The sequence below is a fragment of the Gorilla gorilla genome, chromosome 10 (genome assembly GCF_029281585.2).
Source record: "Gorilla gorilla gorilla isolate KB3781 chromosome 10, NHGRI_mGorGor1-v2.1_pri, whole genome shotgun sequence".
Classification (NCBI taxonomy): domain Eukaryota; kingdom Metazoa; phylum Chordata; class Mammalia; order Primates; family Hominidae; genus Gorilla; species Gorilla gorilla.
In genome coordinates, this window is record NC_073234.2 from 28167655 (window position 1) to 28186697 (window position 19043).

Sequence of the window (19043 nt, forward strand, 5' to 3'; positions counted from 1 at the left end):
GGCCAATAGAATGTGAGTGGATGTGATGGCTACCCTGTCTGAGCAGCCTTAGGAATGATTAGTCAATTTTGCTTCCAAAACATATTCTGTACTTTATCCACTCCATTGCATCCTACCAACACTAGCCAAATCTGAGATAATCTCTGTCAACTACTTCAATAACCTTCTAACTGTCTCCTGGCTTTAGTTGTGTACCTCTGAGAACCATCCTTCACAAAACTGTCACACAACAATGTCAAATTAACCCTGTAAGGCCACAGATGAAAGCCTTCAATGGCTCCCTCTTTCCCACATGGCACTGCAAAGCTGTCATGACTTGTCTTCTACCTACCCCTTAAGCCTCATCCTTTGGCCTTCCCTGCTTCCCACTTTATGTTCAGCAACACTAAACACCCTGGACACTCCTCCATTCCTTTGTCCATTCTGTTCCTTTGTCCAGACTGCCCTCCTCTCTCTCCTAATTTTTGTCCAAATAACTTCTGTTTGACTCTCAAGATTCAGCTCAATATCAGTGCTCCCAGAAAGTCTTCCCTAGTACTTCCTGGGCATGTATTTGCCCTGTGCTTTCTTGGTACCAGCACACACCCCGGCACTTCCCCACCTTAAATTTAAATGATATATTCTGTCTTTTTCTCTTCCAATAGATTTGCCATCTCCTGGAGGGCAGGGACTATATCTTATTCAGCTTTTGGTCCCCAGACTCTAGCCTGATGTCTGGCACACAGTAGGTGTTCAATACACATTAGTGGAGCTGAAATCGAACAAATTAAACATTAATATAAGAAAATTCTGAAAGCCTTCTGCCTCTGTTCTTACAAAAGCTGGTGGCATTATAAATGGGTTCTTCTGGAAAGCAATATAGCACTATATAACAAAAACGATGAAGATGGTCATTCTCCTTGACTTGGTATTCTCCCATTTGTGAATACTCCTCAAAGAAATAATCCAAAGGAAAAAAAATGTACACAGATGTCCTGGCAACTCTAGTTATAACAGTGAAAAACCTGGAAGCAATCCAAGTGTCTAACAGGGAAATGACTAAGCAAACAATGGGATTATTACATAGCTATTAAAAAATGACAGAGGTGAGGACTATGTCAACATAGACAAGTGTGTATCTATCTGCAGGAACGTTAAGTAGAAAAAAGAACACAGGCTAGTGTTTAAACACTAGTGATTAAGGATGTGTGTGTACATTAACAAAGATTGGAGGCCAATTTGGAGAAACAAAAATGGCTGGAGTGCAGTACTTGTTGAGTCTTTATTTTCCTGTGCAGTTCCATGAATTTTTGACAGTAATACTTGAGATTCCATGCAATATAGATATCCTAGAAGTCTTCTGCAGAATAAGTATTCTAAGTTATACCAAGCTGTATAGTCCAAGAGAAAATTTTATGTTAAATTCTTATAAAATTGTTATAGAATAATTATATTTCTTTAAGTGAACAAAGCATTTTTCTTTAGTTAAATTCAACAAGCAACTATGAGAGCTTGACTATGTTCTAGAGCACTTACATTCTGGGGAAATTCAAAGAAATCATGGGCAAAAATCCTCAGGTGAATATGTGTTATTATTTTAATTTGCTTTTTTTTTTTTTTTTTGAGACAATGTCTGGCTCTATTGCCCGGGCTGGAGTGCAGTGGTGTGATCTCGGCTCACTGCAGCCTCACCTCCCAGGCTCAAACCATCCTCCCAGCTTAGCCTCCCAAGTACCAAGTAGCTGGGACTACAGCTACACACACCACCGAGGCGCCTGCCTCAGCCTCCCAAAGTGCTGGGATTACAGGCATAAGCCACTGTGCCTGGCCGAATTTATTTTTATTTTGGTGAATGTACATATTAGAACAGATGACAAAGGAAAGTCTGCAAGACCTTTGGACTAAACCTCACATTTACAAGTTGTCTCAATTTTATTTTTTATTTTAATTTTATTTATTTATTTATTTTGATACAGAGTCTGGCTCTGCCACCCAGGCTGGAGTGCAGTGGAGCAATCTTGGCTCACTGCAACCTCTGCCTCCGGGGCTCAAGCGATCCTCCCACCTCCACCTTCCCAGTAGCTGGGACTGCAGGCACAGGCCACCACACACAGCTCATTTTTGTAGTTTTTGTGGAGATGGGGTTTTGCCATGTTGCCCAGGCTGGTATTGTACTCCTGGGCTCAAGTGATTCTTCCACCTCAGCCTCCCAAAGTGCTGGGATTGCAGGGTCACCATGCCCGGACTGAATTTTATATTTTTGATGTCTCCAAAAGAGGTCCTATATTTAGTCACTGAGATATACAGTTAAGTATTAAAAGGAAAAAGTCATCATCACATAACTTTAAACTTGTGCCACTTTTCCACTTGGTGCACTATGAATTAATATTTTATAAATCCTGTGACTATATTGTGAATAGCAAAATACTGACCTAAGATATATTACATTGCAATTAAAAGAAATAAACCACAATTTTTTATATTCCATTATAGAATTTCTTCATTTTTAAAAATCAACTGAGAGGCTAGGCACTGTGGCTCACACCTATAATTCCAGCACTTTGGGAGGCCGAGGTGTGTGGATCACCTGAGGTCAGGAGTTCAAGACCAGCCTGGCCAACATGATGAAACCCCGTCTCTACTAAAAATACAAAAACTTAGCCAGGGGTGGTGGCAGGCACTTGTAATCCCAGCTACTTGGGAGGCTGAGACAGGAGAATTGCTTGAACCTGGGAGGCGGAGGTTGCAGTGAGCTGAGATCGCGTCATTGCCACTAGTCATTGCCACTAGTCAAGAGCGAAACTCCGTCTCAAAAAAATAAAAAATAAAATAACTGAGAGTCTCAAAAAATGGAGGTGGCCCAGTCCTCTGAAAGGCCTTGAGCGTAATTATCACTTTATCTTTTTTTTTTTTTTTTTTTTTTTTGAGACGGAGTCTCGCTCTGTCGCCCAGGCTGGAGTGCAGTGGCATGATCTCTGCTCACTGCAAGCTCCACCTCCCGAGTTCACGCCATTCTCCTGCCTCAGCCTCCCGAATAGCTGGGACTACAGGCGCCTGCCACCATGCCCGGCTAATTTTTTGTATTTTTGGTAGAGACGGGGTTTCACCATGTTAGCCAGGATGGTCTCGACCTCCTGACCTCATGATCTGCCTGCCTCGGCCTCCCAAAGTGCTGGGATTACAGGCGTGAGCCACCGCGCCCAGCATACTTTATCTTTAAAATGTAATGTTTTAAGTAGGGGCCTAAAGCAAATGGGTTGTTGATAACTGTATAAACACCTCCTAACATAGTCCTTTCCACTAAACTTACTGTTTCTGCTGCCATGTAACTGGTGGTCAGAAAACTACCAGTTCTGGCTGGCCATGGTGGCTCACGCCTGTAATCCTAGCACTTTGGGAGGCCGAGGTGGGCAGATCACCTGAGGTCAGGAGTTTGAGACCAGTTTGGCCAACAATGTGAAACCCCATCTATACTAAAGATACAAAAATTAGCTGGGTATGGTGGTGCGTGCCTATAATCCCAGCTACTTGGGAGGCTGAGGCAGGAGAATCGTTTGAACCTGGAAGGCGGAGGCTGCAGTGAGCCGAGATCACACCACTGCACTCCAGCCTGGGCAACAGAGCAAGACTCCGTCTCAAACAAACAAACAAACAAACAAACAAACAAACACTACCAGTTCCTAGAGCAGTGGTTCACAAACCCGGCTGCAGGTAGGAATCACCTGTATTCTCCCAGATCCCACTCCAGACCTCTTGAATTAGACTCTCCAGGGCTGGGGCCTGAAGATTCCTATGCTTAAAAAGCTGTCTCTCGTCCTTCCTACACTGAATTTCCTCATGGTTCGAGGACTCAGAATTCAAACTAGTATTGCTAATGCCGCGGTTCAGCTGCATCAAGAGTTTAACATAGTGACAACTTGTCTCTACAAAAAGTCAAAAAATGGGGCAGGAGGATTGCTTGATCTCAGGAGGTCAAGGCTGCGGTGAGGCGTAATGGTGCCATTGCACTCCCACTTGAGTGACAGAGTGAGACCCTGCCTCAACAAAACAAAACAAAACAAAAAAAAGAGTTGAACAGATCTGAAGGCTAGTTTGAGGGCCAACCACCATTTTCAGTGTAGTCTCTCTAGGGTGATGTGTTGGAAGTGCCCAACAAACAATTTAAAAGAGAAGTTTGAGGATGTGGTCCACAGATTTTTTTTGTGGAAACTGACCACACAGAACTTTTGAACAAAATGCCTTCATTTGTTCCTAAAATTTGTTATTGTGTCTTTACTATATGAAATTAAACAAATGCTGGCTGGGCATGGTGGCTCATGCCTGTAATCCCAGCACTTTGGGAGGCTGGGGCAGGTGGATCGCCTGGGGTCAGGACTTCGAGACCAACCTGTCCAACATGGCGAAACCTCGTCTCTACTAAAAATACAAAAATTAGCCAGGTGTAGTGGTGCACACCTGTAATCCCAGCTTCTCGGGAGGCTGAGGCAGGAGAATTGCTTGAATCCGGGAGGCGGAGATTGCAGTGAGCTGAGATCATGCCACTGTACTCTAGCCTGGGCGACAGACTGAGACTCCGTCTCAAAAATAAATAAATAAATAAATAAAAGTAAACAAATGCTGAATTGAAATTGCTAAGTTCAAGTGTCAGTTCTTATAAACAAGGTGAAGTACCAGTTGGGTTTTTTGTTTGTTTGTTTGTTTGTTTTTGGAGACAGAGTTTTACTCTGTTACCCAGGCTGGAGTGCAGCGGTGTGATCTCGGCTCACTGCAACTGCTGCCTCCCAGGTTCAAGTGATCCTCCTGCCTCAGCCTCCTGAGTAGCTGGGACTACAGGAGCACGCCACCACACACAGCTAATTTTTTTGTATTTTTAGTAGAGACGGGGTTTTACCATGTTGGTCAGGCTGGTCTTGAACTCCTGACCTCAGGTGATCCACCAGCCTTAGCCTCCCAAAGTGCTGGGATTACAGGGGTGAGCCACTGCACCTGGCCCCAGTTGGTTTTTTTTTTTTTTTTTTGCTTTTTTTTTGAGACAAAGTCTCTATCATCCAGGCTGTGTTGCAGTAGTATCATTATAGCTCACTGCAGCCTTGACCTCCTGGGTGCAAGTGATCCTCTTGCCTCAGTGTCCTGAATAGCTAGGACTACAGATGTGAGTCACTATGCCCGGCCAATTTTTAAATTTTTTGTAAAGATGGGGTCTCATTATGTCAACCAGGCTGGTCTCGAACTCCTGACTTCAAGCGACCCTCCCTCCTCTGCCTCCCAAAGTGCTGGGATTATAGGCATGGGCCACCATGACTGGGCAAAGTACCAGGTTTTTATGGGCAGTAAAACTTTAGCCCAAACTGTCAATTAACTCAATTTTTTTTGCCTCCATAAAGAGGCAAATACAAAGAAAATGGGCTTTCAACACAGAGAAAAACAAATTCCAAGATATGGGCTGAGGTCAGTATACACGCTATTCTCTACCTTCTGGTTCTTCATCCTACCTCTGTACTATGATATTGATGCTCTGAAGAAGACCCTGTATCCCAGCAATATTCCTCATCTATAAAATAAAGATGTAATTGTGTTCCTCTAAACCCAAAACACACAGGATGATGTCCAGGGAAGTTAGAGGAACATGTGTCAGCTGAAGAATCAGTGGTATGTTCCCTCTTGTCTACCTCCCCAGTTCACCCTGGCCCACATCCCATTTGGAGTGACCATGTCTATGGAGATAGAGGAGGATATTCTTCCACTTCTAACCTCAAAAGGACACACTGGAGGCATCTAGATTGAGGTTACAGCTATCCTTTGAGGAGCTGTAACAAGAATATTTGGAAGTGGACCAAATCTAGAATAATCAAGTTTGAAAGGACTATGGTTGTCCTTTCTGTTGCTACTGTTGTTATACTGTGTTGATAAATACAAAGTATAGTCATAAAGGTGGGGGATTTAATCATGTTCCAGAATGATATGGCTGTTAAGGCTTTCCAGGTAAGCCAGAGAGTTGAGATAATCCTTATTCAAGTGAGAAATGAATTTGGCCCTCCTTATCTGGAGGAGAGGGTTAGAAGGACGATGGATGGATTTGGGGACATGTAGTAGGACTGAATTCCTAGGCTGAGCTCCAACCACCTCTGAATGCCCCAGAGATATCTATGTTCCATCTGGTCTGGTCTGCAGCAAGTCCACAGAAGTTTCATTCACTTTTCCCTGCTGAATTATCAAAATAATTGCCCTTCAGCCCATGCCTCACGACCCTGTAGACAGAATCCACTCATTTCCCTATCACATGGGCTACAATTGCTACTTCAAATGAAAACCTGGGAAGCCAATGCCCTGTTGTGGTTGAAAGTGTACAATTAGCTCCTCGTGCAGCCTGACTCCACTGATTTTTCTGATGCATGTGACCTGGAGTGTGCCCTTTCTGAGACCGCCAATGTCTTCTCCACAGCTGGAGATGCCCAAAACTGCACGCAGCACTTCCTGTGGGTGTGGCCTTGCATTCTTAGGACTGCAGGGTACCCGCTGCATGCCAAATGATCCCAGGCTCCAGCCACTCACAGATTCACAACGCTTTTAAAAATACAGCAGTGGAGTATGAGCGGCTATGTCAGATATGAGGGTTTTCCACCCCCTCCCTTTTCTTTTAAAATATGATTTTGTAATGGTGGCCTCATGAAACACTATAATTGGTCAGCCTGGGGTGCGTTTGAAGGCCTTCCCTATCGCGTCATTAGCTATTCTCAGGAAAGGCAGGGTATCCCCCTGGGAGAATGACAACACACTTGTTTCAAGTTAGGGAAGAGCCTGTGGTTCTCTTCCTGCGTTCAGGGGAAAGCGAACACACAATGTTCGTTTCCTAAATACGGGATGTGCTGTGCTGGCAGGTCATTTTCCACCATGTCACGTCCTTCTGGATGAAGGCAGCAGGGGTCATGACAGGAAATGGCAAATTCTCAGAATGAGACAAGGCTTTCCCAGGGCAGCCATTGGTTCTCTGGAACTATAAAGCACACTCATCCAGAAACAGCCTCAGATTTTACTTTCCTGGAGGCAGACAGAAGTGAATGGTAAGTGGGGAACCCCGAGGCATATATTCAGGATGACTTTTTCTCATTTTCTCTTTTCACCTGGAAAATTATCCCTGGTGGGTTGGATTATGGAAGCATGGAAGTAAAATTAAGTCCTATGAATAAGGAGATGAGGATTCTAGACTGGGCTCTGTGAAGAATCAGCTGCTTCTAGAATCTGATGTCTGATGCATGCAATTCTTCCAGATGAGAATGATTTCTGCCCTGATAGCTCAGTTTTGAAATGCTCTATTTCTATGGCTCATTTGCCACTTTTAAGAAGTTCTTAATAATGAAGAGTACAGTGGACATGAAGGTGGGAATCTGCAACTAGGATGAATGTACTTTTCCCCCAAGATGTACAACTTGTTCATATCTTTGTCAGTCATCTTCAGTTGGCTTCAACGTGGTAGAATTTGTTGAACAAAAATTTTGGTCACTTTATTTTATTCAACCATTACTCATTTTTAAAAGAAAACTTTCATAACAAAGAGACATAATGGTATTAATTTAATGTGACTTAGTTTAAATCAAGCACCCAGCAAAGACTGATGTTTCTGAAGATCCAAGGAGCCCTAGTTAGAATAAACAGTGCAAATCTCATTTTAGGCTTGATTCTAAGAAAAGAGCCTGGAAGAATCACAAGCAGAAGAGTTGCTTCAGGCAAGCATCTAACTTAGATTAGTTTCTTCTGCTTGGTAGAAAATACGATTTTTGAGGTTTTGGTGAAGTCTTTTTCATTCATTAGAGAGAGAGAAAAGTGTGTTGCAAAACTCCTAGGATCCAATTTTCACATGATGAAAGGGCTTTGTAAACTGTACAACCCACCACTTACAAAGTGTTATCTTAAGTAGAGCAAAGGCCTCAGTACTGGAGAAGCCTTCTAATACCACGCCCCTCCCAGTTTAAATCTTATTTAACACATAGCTGATGAAGCCCATCGTTAACGTTCCCTGGGAGAGAAGCAGAAGATAGCATTATTCCTATTTTCATATGCAGAGATAAGGTCCTGAGAACTTGTGTGGCTCCCCCCGGATTCCAGAACAGGTCTTTGAGAACTTGTCTCATGATCCACTGGAAACACCCGTTCCCCTAGCGTGGCAGTGGCTGCTCCGCTGAACTCGTGCCAAGTTCCCGCTGGCGTCCGGGCAGCAGGGCGGGAGCGTCGGCTGGCACGGAGACTCCAGGCTGACCGCGTGTCTATGTCCCCGCAGGGAATGGAGAGGCCGGCGGCCCGGGAGCCGCAGGGGCCCGACGCGCTGCGGCGCTTCCAGGGGCTGCTGCTGGACCGCCGAGGCCGGCTGCACGGCCAGGTGCTGCGCCTGCGCGAGGTGGCCCGGCGCCTGGAGCGCCTGCGCAGGCGCTCCCTCGTAGCCAACGTGGCCGGCAGCTCGCTGAGCGCAACGGGCGCCCTCGCAGCCATCGTGGGGCTCTCGCTCAGCCCGGTCACCCTGGGGACCTCGCTGCTGGTGTCGGCCGTGGGGCTGGGGGTGGCCACAGCCGGAGGGGCCGTTACCATCACGTCCGATCTCTCGCTGATCTTCTGCAACTCCCGGGAGCTGCGGAGGGTGCAGGAGATCGCGGCCACCTGCCAGGACCAGATGCGAGAGATCCTGAGCTGCCTCGAGTTTTTCTGCCGCTGGCAGGGCTGCGGGGACCGCCAGCTGCTGCAGTGCGGGAGGAACGCCTCCATCGCCCTGTACAATTCTGTCTACTTCATCGTCTTCTTTGGCTCACGTGGCTTCCTCATCCCCAGGCGGGCGGAGGGGGACACCAAGGTTAGCCAGGCCGTGCTGAAGGCCAAGATTCAGAAACTGGCCGAGAGCCTGGAGTCCTGCACCGGGGCTCTGGACGAACTCAGTGAGCAGCTGGAGTCCCGGGTTCAGCTCTGCACCAAGTCCAGCCGTGGCCACGACCTCAAGATCTCTGCTGACCAGCGTGCAGGGCTGTTTTTCTGAGAACATCCTTTCCCCCTAATGACCGAGGCCAGCAAATCATCCCCGTGGGATGCTCCAGAATTTGTAGCTCCCTTAGGAAAACACCAAGCTGGGTTAGGAGCCGAAGGCAAAGGATGAGAAAAACTGTTTTTGAAGTGGGCAGGTCCCCAAAGCCCTTCTTTTCCCAACACTGTGACATCTGCCTGGGCTTGAGTGCTACGGACTTTTCAGTCTTCCTAGTGGAAGAATGTGACCCAAAAACTCTTTTTTCCTTTATCAAAACCTTTCTGTCTAAACACAGCTGGGCAGGCACTCCTGTTTTAAAGTTATTTCGGGGTCCCTGACCCTGCCCTGGTGGCTTGGCCTGAGACTGGAGAGAGTGCCATCCTCTGGGTCCTCTCCAAGTCCTACTAGTCTTTGAAGTCCTCAAAATGCGCGTGAGGAAGGCATTTGTCTCTCTTCCAGAATTTCTGATACAAAGAACTCCAGAATCCAGAGCAAATCAGCCCTTCTCTGAACGTTGTAAGATGGTTCAGAACCCAGAGAGGGCCCTGGTGCTGACATGTCCTCCTCTTCCCTTTCCCCTCAGCTTACCTACTCCCAGATGCGGCCTGGGTATAAAGTAGGCCTTTCCTGAGTGGCTCCCAATCCAGTCCTCCAAGTACTCAGAGGGGAAGCCCGTGAAGCCATCATCTAAGTCCTGCTCCCTCACATGAAGCTGAGGGCCAGATAGATGGAGCGACTGCCAACTTCATTTCCCGACATCATTGTGTTCAGAAGAGAGTGATGGGTTTTGAGTTAGACAGTCCTGGGCTTGAGACAGGCTTTGTCACTACTGTGTGAGTGTAGCCACCTAATCTCTCTGAGACTGTGTAAAACAAAGATGATAAAATCTCACCCTGTTGTGAGATATTAAATGAGCCCAAGTGCCTAGCATGATGGTGCTGGCTCATATAGTGTAGTCCCTGGAATGGCAAATTAACATCACCCAGGAACTTGTTAGAAAGGCAAATTCTTGGACACAACCCTCCTGATTTATGGAATCAGAAACTCTGGCTGTGGGGCCCAGCAACCTGAGTTTAAACAATTTCTCTGGGTGGTTCTGCGGCACACTAAGGTTTGAAAATCACTGCAACAAATGCTGACTTCTAATCCCCTTGATGAGCTTTCACTCATCAAGTGAAAGCTCACGGCTTTCACGAAGTCTCACGGCTTCTCTAGGGACTCCATGGTCTTCAGAGTCGTTCACAGATGACCAAGGACAGACTGTGTCCCAGAAACCAAAATGAGAGAGAGAGAGAGAGAGCACGCGTACGTGCACCCTGGGGCAGTGTCTCACCGTATGAATAAGGGATGTAACACTAAAAGCCCATTAGAGGGCAGTGTTTCCCGCCTATTGTAGAAACTGGTACAGAAAGGAATATGAAGTTCCTGAAACTGACCTTTGTCTATTATTACTTCTCTGAAAAGTGCCAGTCCATGTATTTTTTATTTATTTTAAGTTTGTAATTTAATTTTTAATTATTGTTTATTGTTTGCATTTAATTTTATTTAATCACCACATTTAGAAAATAATAAGAGCAAGTTTCTAAATGGGAGACTGCTGAGGCTCTTTGCAAGAGATGAGATTAAGTTTGAGTTTCTAAGGCAGGGCATGAGCTGGAAATAGCACTGCTTTCCTTGAATGTCTCTCTCCTTCAGGGAGATTCTTTTTCTCTAGTGTTTTAAGTGATCCTTTGAAGTAACTGTGGAGAGTCTTGAATAGCAAGACCAGGAGCTGAGTTCAAGCTTGTAATGGAAGCTTGCATTGTGGGATATATAACTGAGGAAGCATATTTATCCTGAAGGTATTTTGCCAGAAGGTAACACTTGACCTGGAAAAGGAATCTATTTAGTTCAGGAAAGATAAAAAGTTTAGAGGTATGTGAAGGAAGCACTTAGAACTTGCAAGCCTGATGTCCTATCAAGTTATGTCTTATGGGTGACAGACAAAATAGCTTGTCTTATGGTGGTGATGTGTTGCATTTTCACTTTGGGGTCTGTAAGAAACTGTCAGCAAAAATATGTACAATTCCTTCAATTTCCATTCTTAACAACTGTAATGTTGAAAAATAAGTTGAAAAGTCTTTGGGACCATACATGCAAAAACGGTGCCTCTGTTATTTAATTATTTAATATTCTATAAATGTACCCAATCTGTCCGCACCCTTCCCAGTGACGGCAGTATGTCTGAGGAAGTATAATTTCAGTACTGGGGTCGGGGAGAGGAGGCGATGTTTCTACATTTTTATTTTTTCTATAAATTGCAATTGGTCTGTATGCTGGTTTATTTTGAAATTTATATTGGTTTATTTTCAAGCTGGTGTCATCTCCTAGACTGTTTCACCCAGATGCTGGCATTTTTTTTTTTTTTTTTTTGAGACAGAGTCTCACTCTGCCACCTAGGCTGGAGTGCAGTGGTTTGATCTCGGCTCACTGCAACTTCGGAATCCTGGGTTCAAGCAATTCTCCTGCCTCAGCCTCCTGAGTAGCTGGGATTACAGATGTGCACCAGCACACCCGGCTAATTTTTTGTATTTTTAGTAGAGACAGGGTTTCGCCATGTTGGCCAGGCTGGTCTTGAACTCCTGGCCTTATGTGATCCGCCCACCTTGGCTTCCCAAAGTGCTGGGATTACAGGCATGAGCCACCTTGCCTGGCCAGATGCTAGCATTTTAGATCAAACAATTCATTTTAGATGAATTGTTTTGTTTCACAATCATTTTAAATCATTTTAGAATGTACTTCACATTATTAGTTGTGTTATGGCGTAAAGGTACAACCATTCCCTAACTCCATCTTTTATTAATGCTTAAGTTTAAATTATGTTCTTCCAATGCCTAAGCTATTCCCTAGAATTAAACTGGGCACTTCTGGAAGCAGCAACAGTAACAGCAGCAGCAAACTTTTCCTGTCATATTTTGGGTGTATCAAAAGTTCTAGACTTTTGAAGTTATGATTTCAGTGGCCCACTTTATTTCTAAGGAAGAGTGTCTACTTTGGAACGATACTTTGCACATAGTAGGAACTCAAGAAACACATTTGAATAATTTAATTAACTGTTTAGCTATCTTAATGAGAATTTGTTGACAACAAAAGATCATCCATCGCCTTATGTGTGAGTAAGATTGGAGCCTCTATCAAGATTTAGTCAAGTTCAGTTAGATTGATTCTAGAAACAAATATTTATTTCTTTCTTTTACGGGGATGTGAATAAGGCTTTTCCTTAAGGCCTTCATTCTATAAACAAACAGGTTGAAATGGTATGTTGTAAAAGAGAAGAAGGGAGAGAGGTATTTAGATGATAAGTGTACTTCACAAAAATGCCAGAGTTTGAAATATAAGTATGTTTGTTCTAAATGTTTAAGTGCTTCTCTGTTAGGTTCTGGGGTTTGCAATCATTTGAATTGTTTTGTTTCACAATAAAGGAGATTCACTGGGTTCTGCATTTTAAGGATTCAATAGAACTGCTCCATTAAAAAAATAATCCTTAGCAAGCATTCCAATCCTAACTGCTTTGATGCACTTGCCCTCGGGCACCTGTCATTTCCAATATGGTAAGTGTCAAAGTCAAAAGTATTTACTGGGAGAAAAAAGAGAGGAGTGGTTGTAGAAGTCTCCCTAAATCAGATATGTCAAGCAATCAGCCAACGTGGTGTATTTCTCATTCAATATTTTAGTGTGAATTGAGACACTGAGATAAAGACATTGTGCAGAGATAAATGGGGATACAGTTAAATGTAGCAACTCTTGAGTTCATTTTTTCCCACTGTAGCAAAATTAATGCTCTTTATTGAAATAAATTGCTCATTCCTCAAATTTTTTTATCTTTCTGTAATTAATTTCCTAGTTCTATGTTTCCTTGTGTATGAATTAGTAACTTTGAAAAAGGGCAGATGTTTAATCATTTGCACTTAGAATATTCAGATCAAACTATATGAATCAATTTTTTTAAATAATCAATGCATACACAGGAATTCCCTTTTGCCTAGAAATCAGACTTCCAGCAGTCTCAAAACCTTTGAACATAATTACAACCTGGGAAGGAATTGAAAGGAAACCTAGAATCAGCCAAATTAGCCTTCACAACATCCAAACACTAAAGACAGGTGGGCAGGGAGGGTGAAGGGCAGCATGTATATTAGGAAAGAAAACTTTCCCGTAAATCTCTGGGGGACTTCACCTTGCAAGCCACCGATCTTGACCATGCAAGGCAGGCTGGGAAATGTAGTAGTTTTAGCCGAGAACAACGCTGCCCCTAATATACCTAAGATTCTCTTGGTAAGAAAGAAAAGGAGGGTGATCATTAAGCAGGGGGTCCAGCAATTTAAACAAAAAGCCTATTGTGGTTGCTGCAGCCAGTTGGGGATGACTGCTCTGGAGACGACCTCACTATCTCAGTGCCAGCTGCACCTTGGAAACATTCCTGGGTCTGGAGGCTGCACTGTTAATAACTGTACAACCAAAAAAGGCTGTGTTGGCAGGCCCCTGACTGTTTGCAGAGGCCAGCCGCAAGCTGGGATCCTATCTTTGCTGAAGCATATGGTATTCCTGTAGTAACAAGTGTCCTTTTAGTTAATTGCAATAAATCTCTTGTTGAGTTGACAGGAGGTTGGGATGTTACTTTTTGCTCCTGGCAAACTCGTAAGAGGGAAAGTAAACCCTGCTGTGGTCTGGAATAGGACAAAGAGTGAGCCCTTAGATCTGAAAACAATCTCTTAGCAACCAGAGAGCTGTTAGGAGAGGGGAAGTCGTGCTGATGAAGTGAGACCCATCGTCCAGGAATGCACATTAGGGGTCCTCAGCACCCCCAAACCTGACTAGCATTAGCACTGGGTTGTGGAGAGAAGGCCCTCTAATGTGGTCTTTGCCTGCACACATAGAGATTATCTATATGAAGCTACGTTTGCAGAAAATGATGTTTAATCCAATTTTGTATTTACACTAGAACCCCAGAGGTGGGAGGACAGGCAGGCCTGTGACCTGATTCCCCCTGAGCTTTAGCCATGGGTCACGGCCAAGGCATCTGCCTCCCTTACACACAGGAGCAGCCAGATCCTGGCCTCCTCCAGCATTTGTGTGAATACGGTTGCCAAATTCACCAAAATAATTATAATTGGGAGAAGCTACACAAAAAGGGTAGGGGTGATGTCTAAAGTCTTTCTTTTAGGCGAAACTTCTTTTTCTACGCTCCCCGGTTGATAAGCAGACATTTCTTTCTGCCCTCACTTTTTATTAAAACTGCACTCTCAAAATATCATTTAAAAACAATATTTTTTTCAGTGCTTAAATAAAATGACATTTCAATAATATTGAACATACATGTGGGATATTTAACAATAATAATAGCTAACATTTATTGAGAACTCACTAGATACTCTTCTAAGTACGATTTGACCTGTATCATTTCATTTACCTTACAAAAATCTTATGGTGTGCACACTATAATTACCCTATATTATTAGATAAAGTAAGGAATTTGAGAGGTTGCATTGCCAGCATGAGGTGCCCCAGAATTTGAATTCTGGCAGCCTGACTCCAGAGTTATGCTCTTAGCTATTCTTTCCCTTTTTTTTTTGGAGTCTTGCTCTGTCACCCAGGCTGGAGTCCAGTGGCATGATCTCAGCTCACTGCAACCTCCGCTTCCTGGGTTCAAGTGATTCTCCTGCTTCAGCCTCCTGAGTAGCTGGGATTACAGGCGCCCACCACCATGCCCAGCTAATTTTTTTTTGTGTGTGTATTTTTAGTAGAGATGGGGTTTCACCGTGTTGGCCAGGCTAGTCTTGAACTCCTGACCTCAAGTGATCCACACACCTTGGCCTCCCAAAGTGCTGGGATTACAGGCATGAGCCGCTGTGCCCATCCAATGCTCTTGGCTTTTCTGATTTTTTTTTTTTAGACGGAGTTTTGCTCTTTTTGCCCAGGCTGGAGTACAGTGGCATGACCTCAGCTCACTGCAACCTGTGCCTCTCGGGTTCAGGCGATTCTCCCACCTCAGCCTCCCGAGTAGCTGGGATTACAGGTGCCCACAACCATGCCTGGCTAATTTTTGTATTTTCAGTAGAGACAGCGTTTTGCCATGTTGGCCAGGGTGGTTTTGAACTCCTGGCCTCAGGTGATCTGCCCATCTCAGCCTCCCAAAGTTCTGGGATTACAGGTGTGAGCCACTGCGCCTGGCCAATCCTAGCATCTTGGGAGGCCGAGGCAGGTGGGTTGCTTGAGTCCAGGAGTTAGAGACCAGCCTGAGCAACATGGTGAGACCTCATCTGTACAAATAATTTTTAAATGAGCTGAGTGTGGTGTTGCACACCTATAGTCCCAGCTTCTCAGGAGGTTGACGTGGGAGGATCACTTAAGCCCAGGAGGTCGAGGTTGCAGTGAACGGTGATTGGGCCACTGCACTCCAGCCAGCCTGGGGAACAGAGCAAGAACCTGTCTCAAAAAAAATAAAAACATCTCCTGGCAGTAACAGTCTCATCTAGGATGAGTAATCTTATGCCAGTAGGCTAGTCAATAAGAAAAAAATAAAATATAGCTTTGCAAGTCACTAGTATTTATAATAAACAGTGTGGGTGTGATTTGAAAGTTATAAAACTTTTGCTCTGATCATAAAAACCTATGTATGGGTTTTTATGGTGGCTGGGCACAGTGGCTCACACCTGTAATCCCAGCACTTTGGGAGGCTGAGGTGGGAGGATCAACTGAGGTCAGGAGTTCAAGACTAGCCTGGCCAACATGGTGAAACCCCGTCTCTACTAAAAATACAAAAATTAGCTGGGCATGGTGGCAGGCACCTGTAATCTCAGCTACTCGGGAGACTGAGGCAGGAGAATCGCTTGAACTCAGAAGACAGAGGTTGCAGTGAGCTGAGATCATGCCACTGCACTCCAGCCTAGGCGACAGAGCGAAACTCTGTCTCAAACAAAACAAAACAAAGCCTATTTACAGAACAATATTTTGTGATGCTCCCCCAAATCTCCCAAACATGGCAAAATTCTGGTGAACAAAACACCTGAAGAGGAAGGACATGATTTATAAGAACTTTTTGCTAACTGTAGATGCGCTGGAACTGAAGATATCAGTAGAGATGACACAGACACGAATGAAGGAATTACTGGTCGAACAGGCCTATCTAGATCTGATTTTAAAACCTCAAAAAATGAAACTTCTTGGGGTCATTCCATTGAAACTACTACTGACCCTGCTTGTCAAATTTCTTCCTGTTAGGGGTGTGTACTCAATTGCAGTCTAGCAGCTTACGGACTAAAAGTGTTGGAGGTATGTGGGTGAGTAGATAGGTATGAATAGGAATAAGACGTTGGGTATCATAAACTATTCAAAATCATAATGCTCTGTGGTTGATTTGATTTTAACATTGTCCCCTGAGGTTTTGCATAGCAAACACAGTTACTTAATTTTAATTCTTTCTAACTTCTCTGTAGCATTTGACTTTGCTGAATACCCAATTCTTTTTCTTTTCTTTTTTTTTTTTTTTGAGACGGAGTCTCGCTCTGTCACCAGACTGGAGTGCAGTGGTGTGATCTCGGCTCAATGCAACCCCCAACTCCCGGGTTCAAGTGATTCTCCTGCCTCAGCCTCCCAAGTAGCCGGGACTACAGGCTCGTGCCACCATGCTCAGCTAATTTTGTATTTTCGGTAGAGACGGGGTTTCACCATGTTGTTCAGGATGGTCTCGATCTCTTGACCTTGTGATCTGCCTGCCCCGGCCTCCCAAAGTGCTGGGATTACAGGCATGAGCCACTGCGCTTAGCCAAATACCCAATTCTTAAAGCACCCTTTTTCTTGAATTCTGTGACACCAGCCTTTCTTATTTAGTTTCCTTGACAGCTTTTTTTTCTTCTCCAGTCTTAAGGTTCAAGTTTCCCTGAGCCTCAGACCCAGGCTGCCATTCCCCTGACCTTGTCACACAGCCCTTCACTGAGCATGTTCGTTTCCAGGGTCTCACCCATCCTGGACTGGATGTTGGTATGGATGAAACCAGCTCTAAAGGATTCTTTGGGGTCAAGTTGAATTTGGTGGGTATTATGTCAAATGAAAACAAATGAAATCATTGTCTGAATGAAAAAGGTTGCAGGAAGAGTGCACCAAAACAAAAGCCCTAGCTGCGTTCCTACTATGCCATTCCTCTCATTGAAGTGCTATACCTGACTCCAGCCAGATGCAGTCTTGCTCTAATCTGAATGTCTAAGAGCAATCTGTGTGTCTCTTATGCAGATGTATCACTTGATACATTTTATTAAATATATATGTGCCTACCCCAAGGCTCTTAAGGTCAGAAACCACATCACAGATATTGTTAAATCTTCCAGTGTCTTTTCAGCTCCCGCCACAGGAGATGCCCAATAGCATTTATTGACTGAACAAGCACAGTTTATCCTCATGGATATGCTGGCATTCCTTCTCAGAACATCTGAAGCTAAATTTATCTGTAAAACTGGCTCAGTTTCACAACTCTTCTACTTCTACCAAAGGCAACATCAGTCTCCCAGTTGCCTACCCGGAAATATCATCATCTCCAAATCTTCCCCTTTCTTACTTCTCTGATATACTTTTCTTTTCTTTTCTTTTCTTTTTTTTTGAGACAGAGTCTCCCTCTCTCACGTGGGCTGGAGTTCAGTGGTGCGACCATGGCTCACTATAGTCTCAACCTCCCACCGTGATCCTCCCACCTCAGCCTCCAGAGTAACTGGGACCATAAGTGCTCGCCACCATGCCCGGCTAATTTTTGTATTTTTAGTAGAGACGGGGTTTTGCCATGTTGCCCAGGCTGGTCTCGATCTCTTGAACTCAAGCAATTCGACTGCCTTGGCCTCCCAAAGTGCTGGGATTATAGGCATGAACTAACACTCCTGGCCACTCTAATATATTTTTGCCAAAGTATTTCCTTCCCATTAAATGTCTCTCCCATCCATTTTGATCCATCCCACTGCTATCACACCCATCTAGGCTTTACCTCCTAACACCTGCAATGACCTTCAAGCTGTTTCTTCCTGATTCCAACTTCTTTCTGCTCAGATTCACACTATACTTCAATCCTTGATTCATTTACATAACTCCCAGATTTCTTTATATTCCAATCAAATGGAACATGACCTTATCTAAACCTTGACTCTGAATTTGAGTACACAGCCCAGAGAACTGCTGAGTTCCTGTGGTTTTGGCTGTGACGGACGATACCATGAAGGGCTAACAGGAACTCAATTCTGTGGTTATTTATTCATTCATTTATTTTTATTTATATTTATTATATTTATATTATTTATTTTTATAGTATTATTATATTTATTTATTTATTATTTTTATTATTTATTTTTGAGATGGAGTCTCGTTCTCCCAGGCTGGAGTTCAGTGGCATGATCTCAGCTCACTGTAACCTTTGCCTCCCGGGTTCAAGCAATTTTCCTACCTCAGCCTCCTGTGTAACTGGGATTATAGGCACTTGCCACGATGCCCAGCTAATTTTTGTATTTTTAGTAGAGACAGGGTTTCACCATGTTGGCCAGGCTGGTCTTGAGCACCTGACCTCAGGTGATCCACCTGCCTTGGCCTCCCAAAGTGCTGGGATTACAGTCGTGAGCTACTGCACCCGGTCTAATTCTGTGGTTTTAATGAGAAAACAATGTTGTAGTCTAGTGACTTTCAAAACAGGCTGAATCAGGAAGAAAAGGTCCCAGGGTGGTGGTGCAGGGCAGCCTCGAGAGGGTAGGAATGGGGAAAGCAGAGAGAGACAAGCAGGAGTCGGCAGGTCACGTCATCACTAGGTGAATTTCCTCCATGAAATTGAAGGCCTAGTGCTTCTGACTGACTTGGAGAGAGGACTCAGACCACCACACACCACCAAAGCAAACTGGCTGTACGACCTTTAATGATGGGAAACAAGAGCAGAGAAAAGGCAGTTGCATGTTGAACGTGATATCTTCCCTCCAAACGCTCTTCAGCATGTGCAGTTGTCATAGAAACCCAAAGCCCGGCCCTAGGCTGGCCCCAACTCCCTTGTTAATGCTGT

General features: G+C 44.3%; 1 protein-coding gene across 2 annotated transcripts in view; it reads left to right on the forward strand.

Moving 5' to 3' along the window:
* The window catches only part of APOLD1 (apolipoprotein L domain containing 1), a 65782-nt gene extending 52947 nt beyond the window's left edge, over positions 1-12835 (forward strand). The window contains exons 1-2 of one of the 2 annotated variants that reach the window (XM_004052754.5): positions 6954-7040; positions 8255-12835. In XM_004052754.5, coding sequence (XP_004052802.1) covers positions 7038-7040; positions 8255-8998 — 747 coding nt within the window. In that variant the 5' untranslated portion in view covers positions 6954-7037 and the 3' untranslated portion in view covers positions 8999-12835. Of the gene's footprint in view, positions 1-6953; positions 7041-8254 lie in introns of those variants that run through there. The other variant, XM_019038881.4, reaches the window with a different exon arrangement.
* Positions 12836-19043: the final 6208 nt, after the last annotated feature.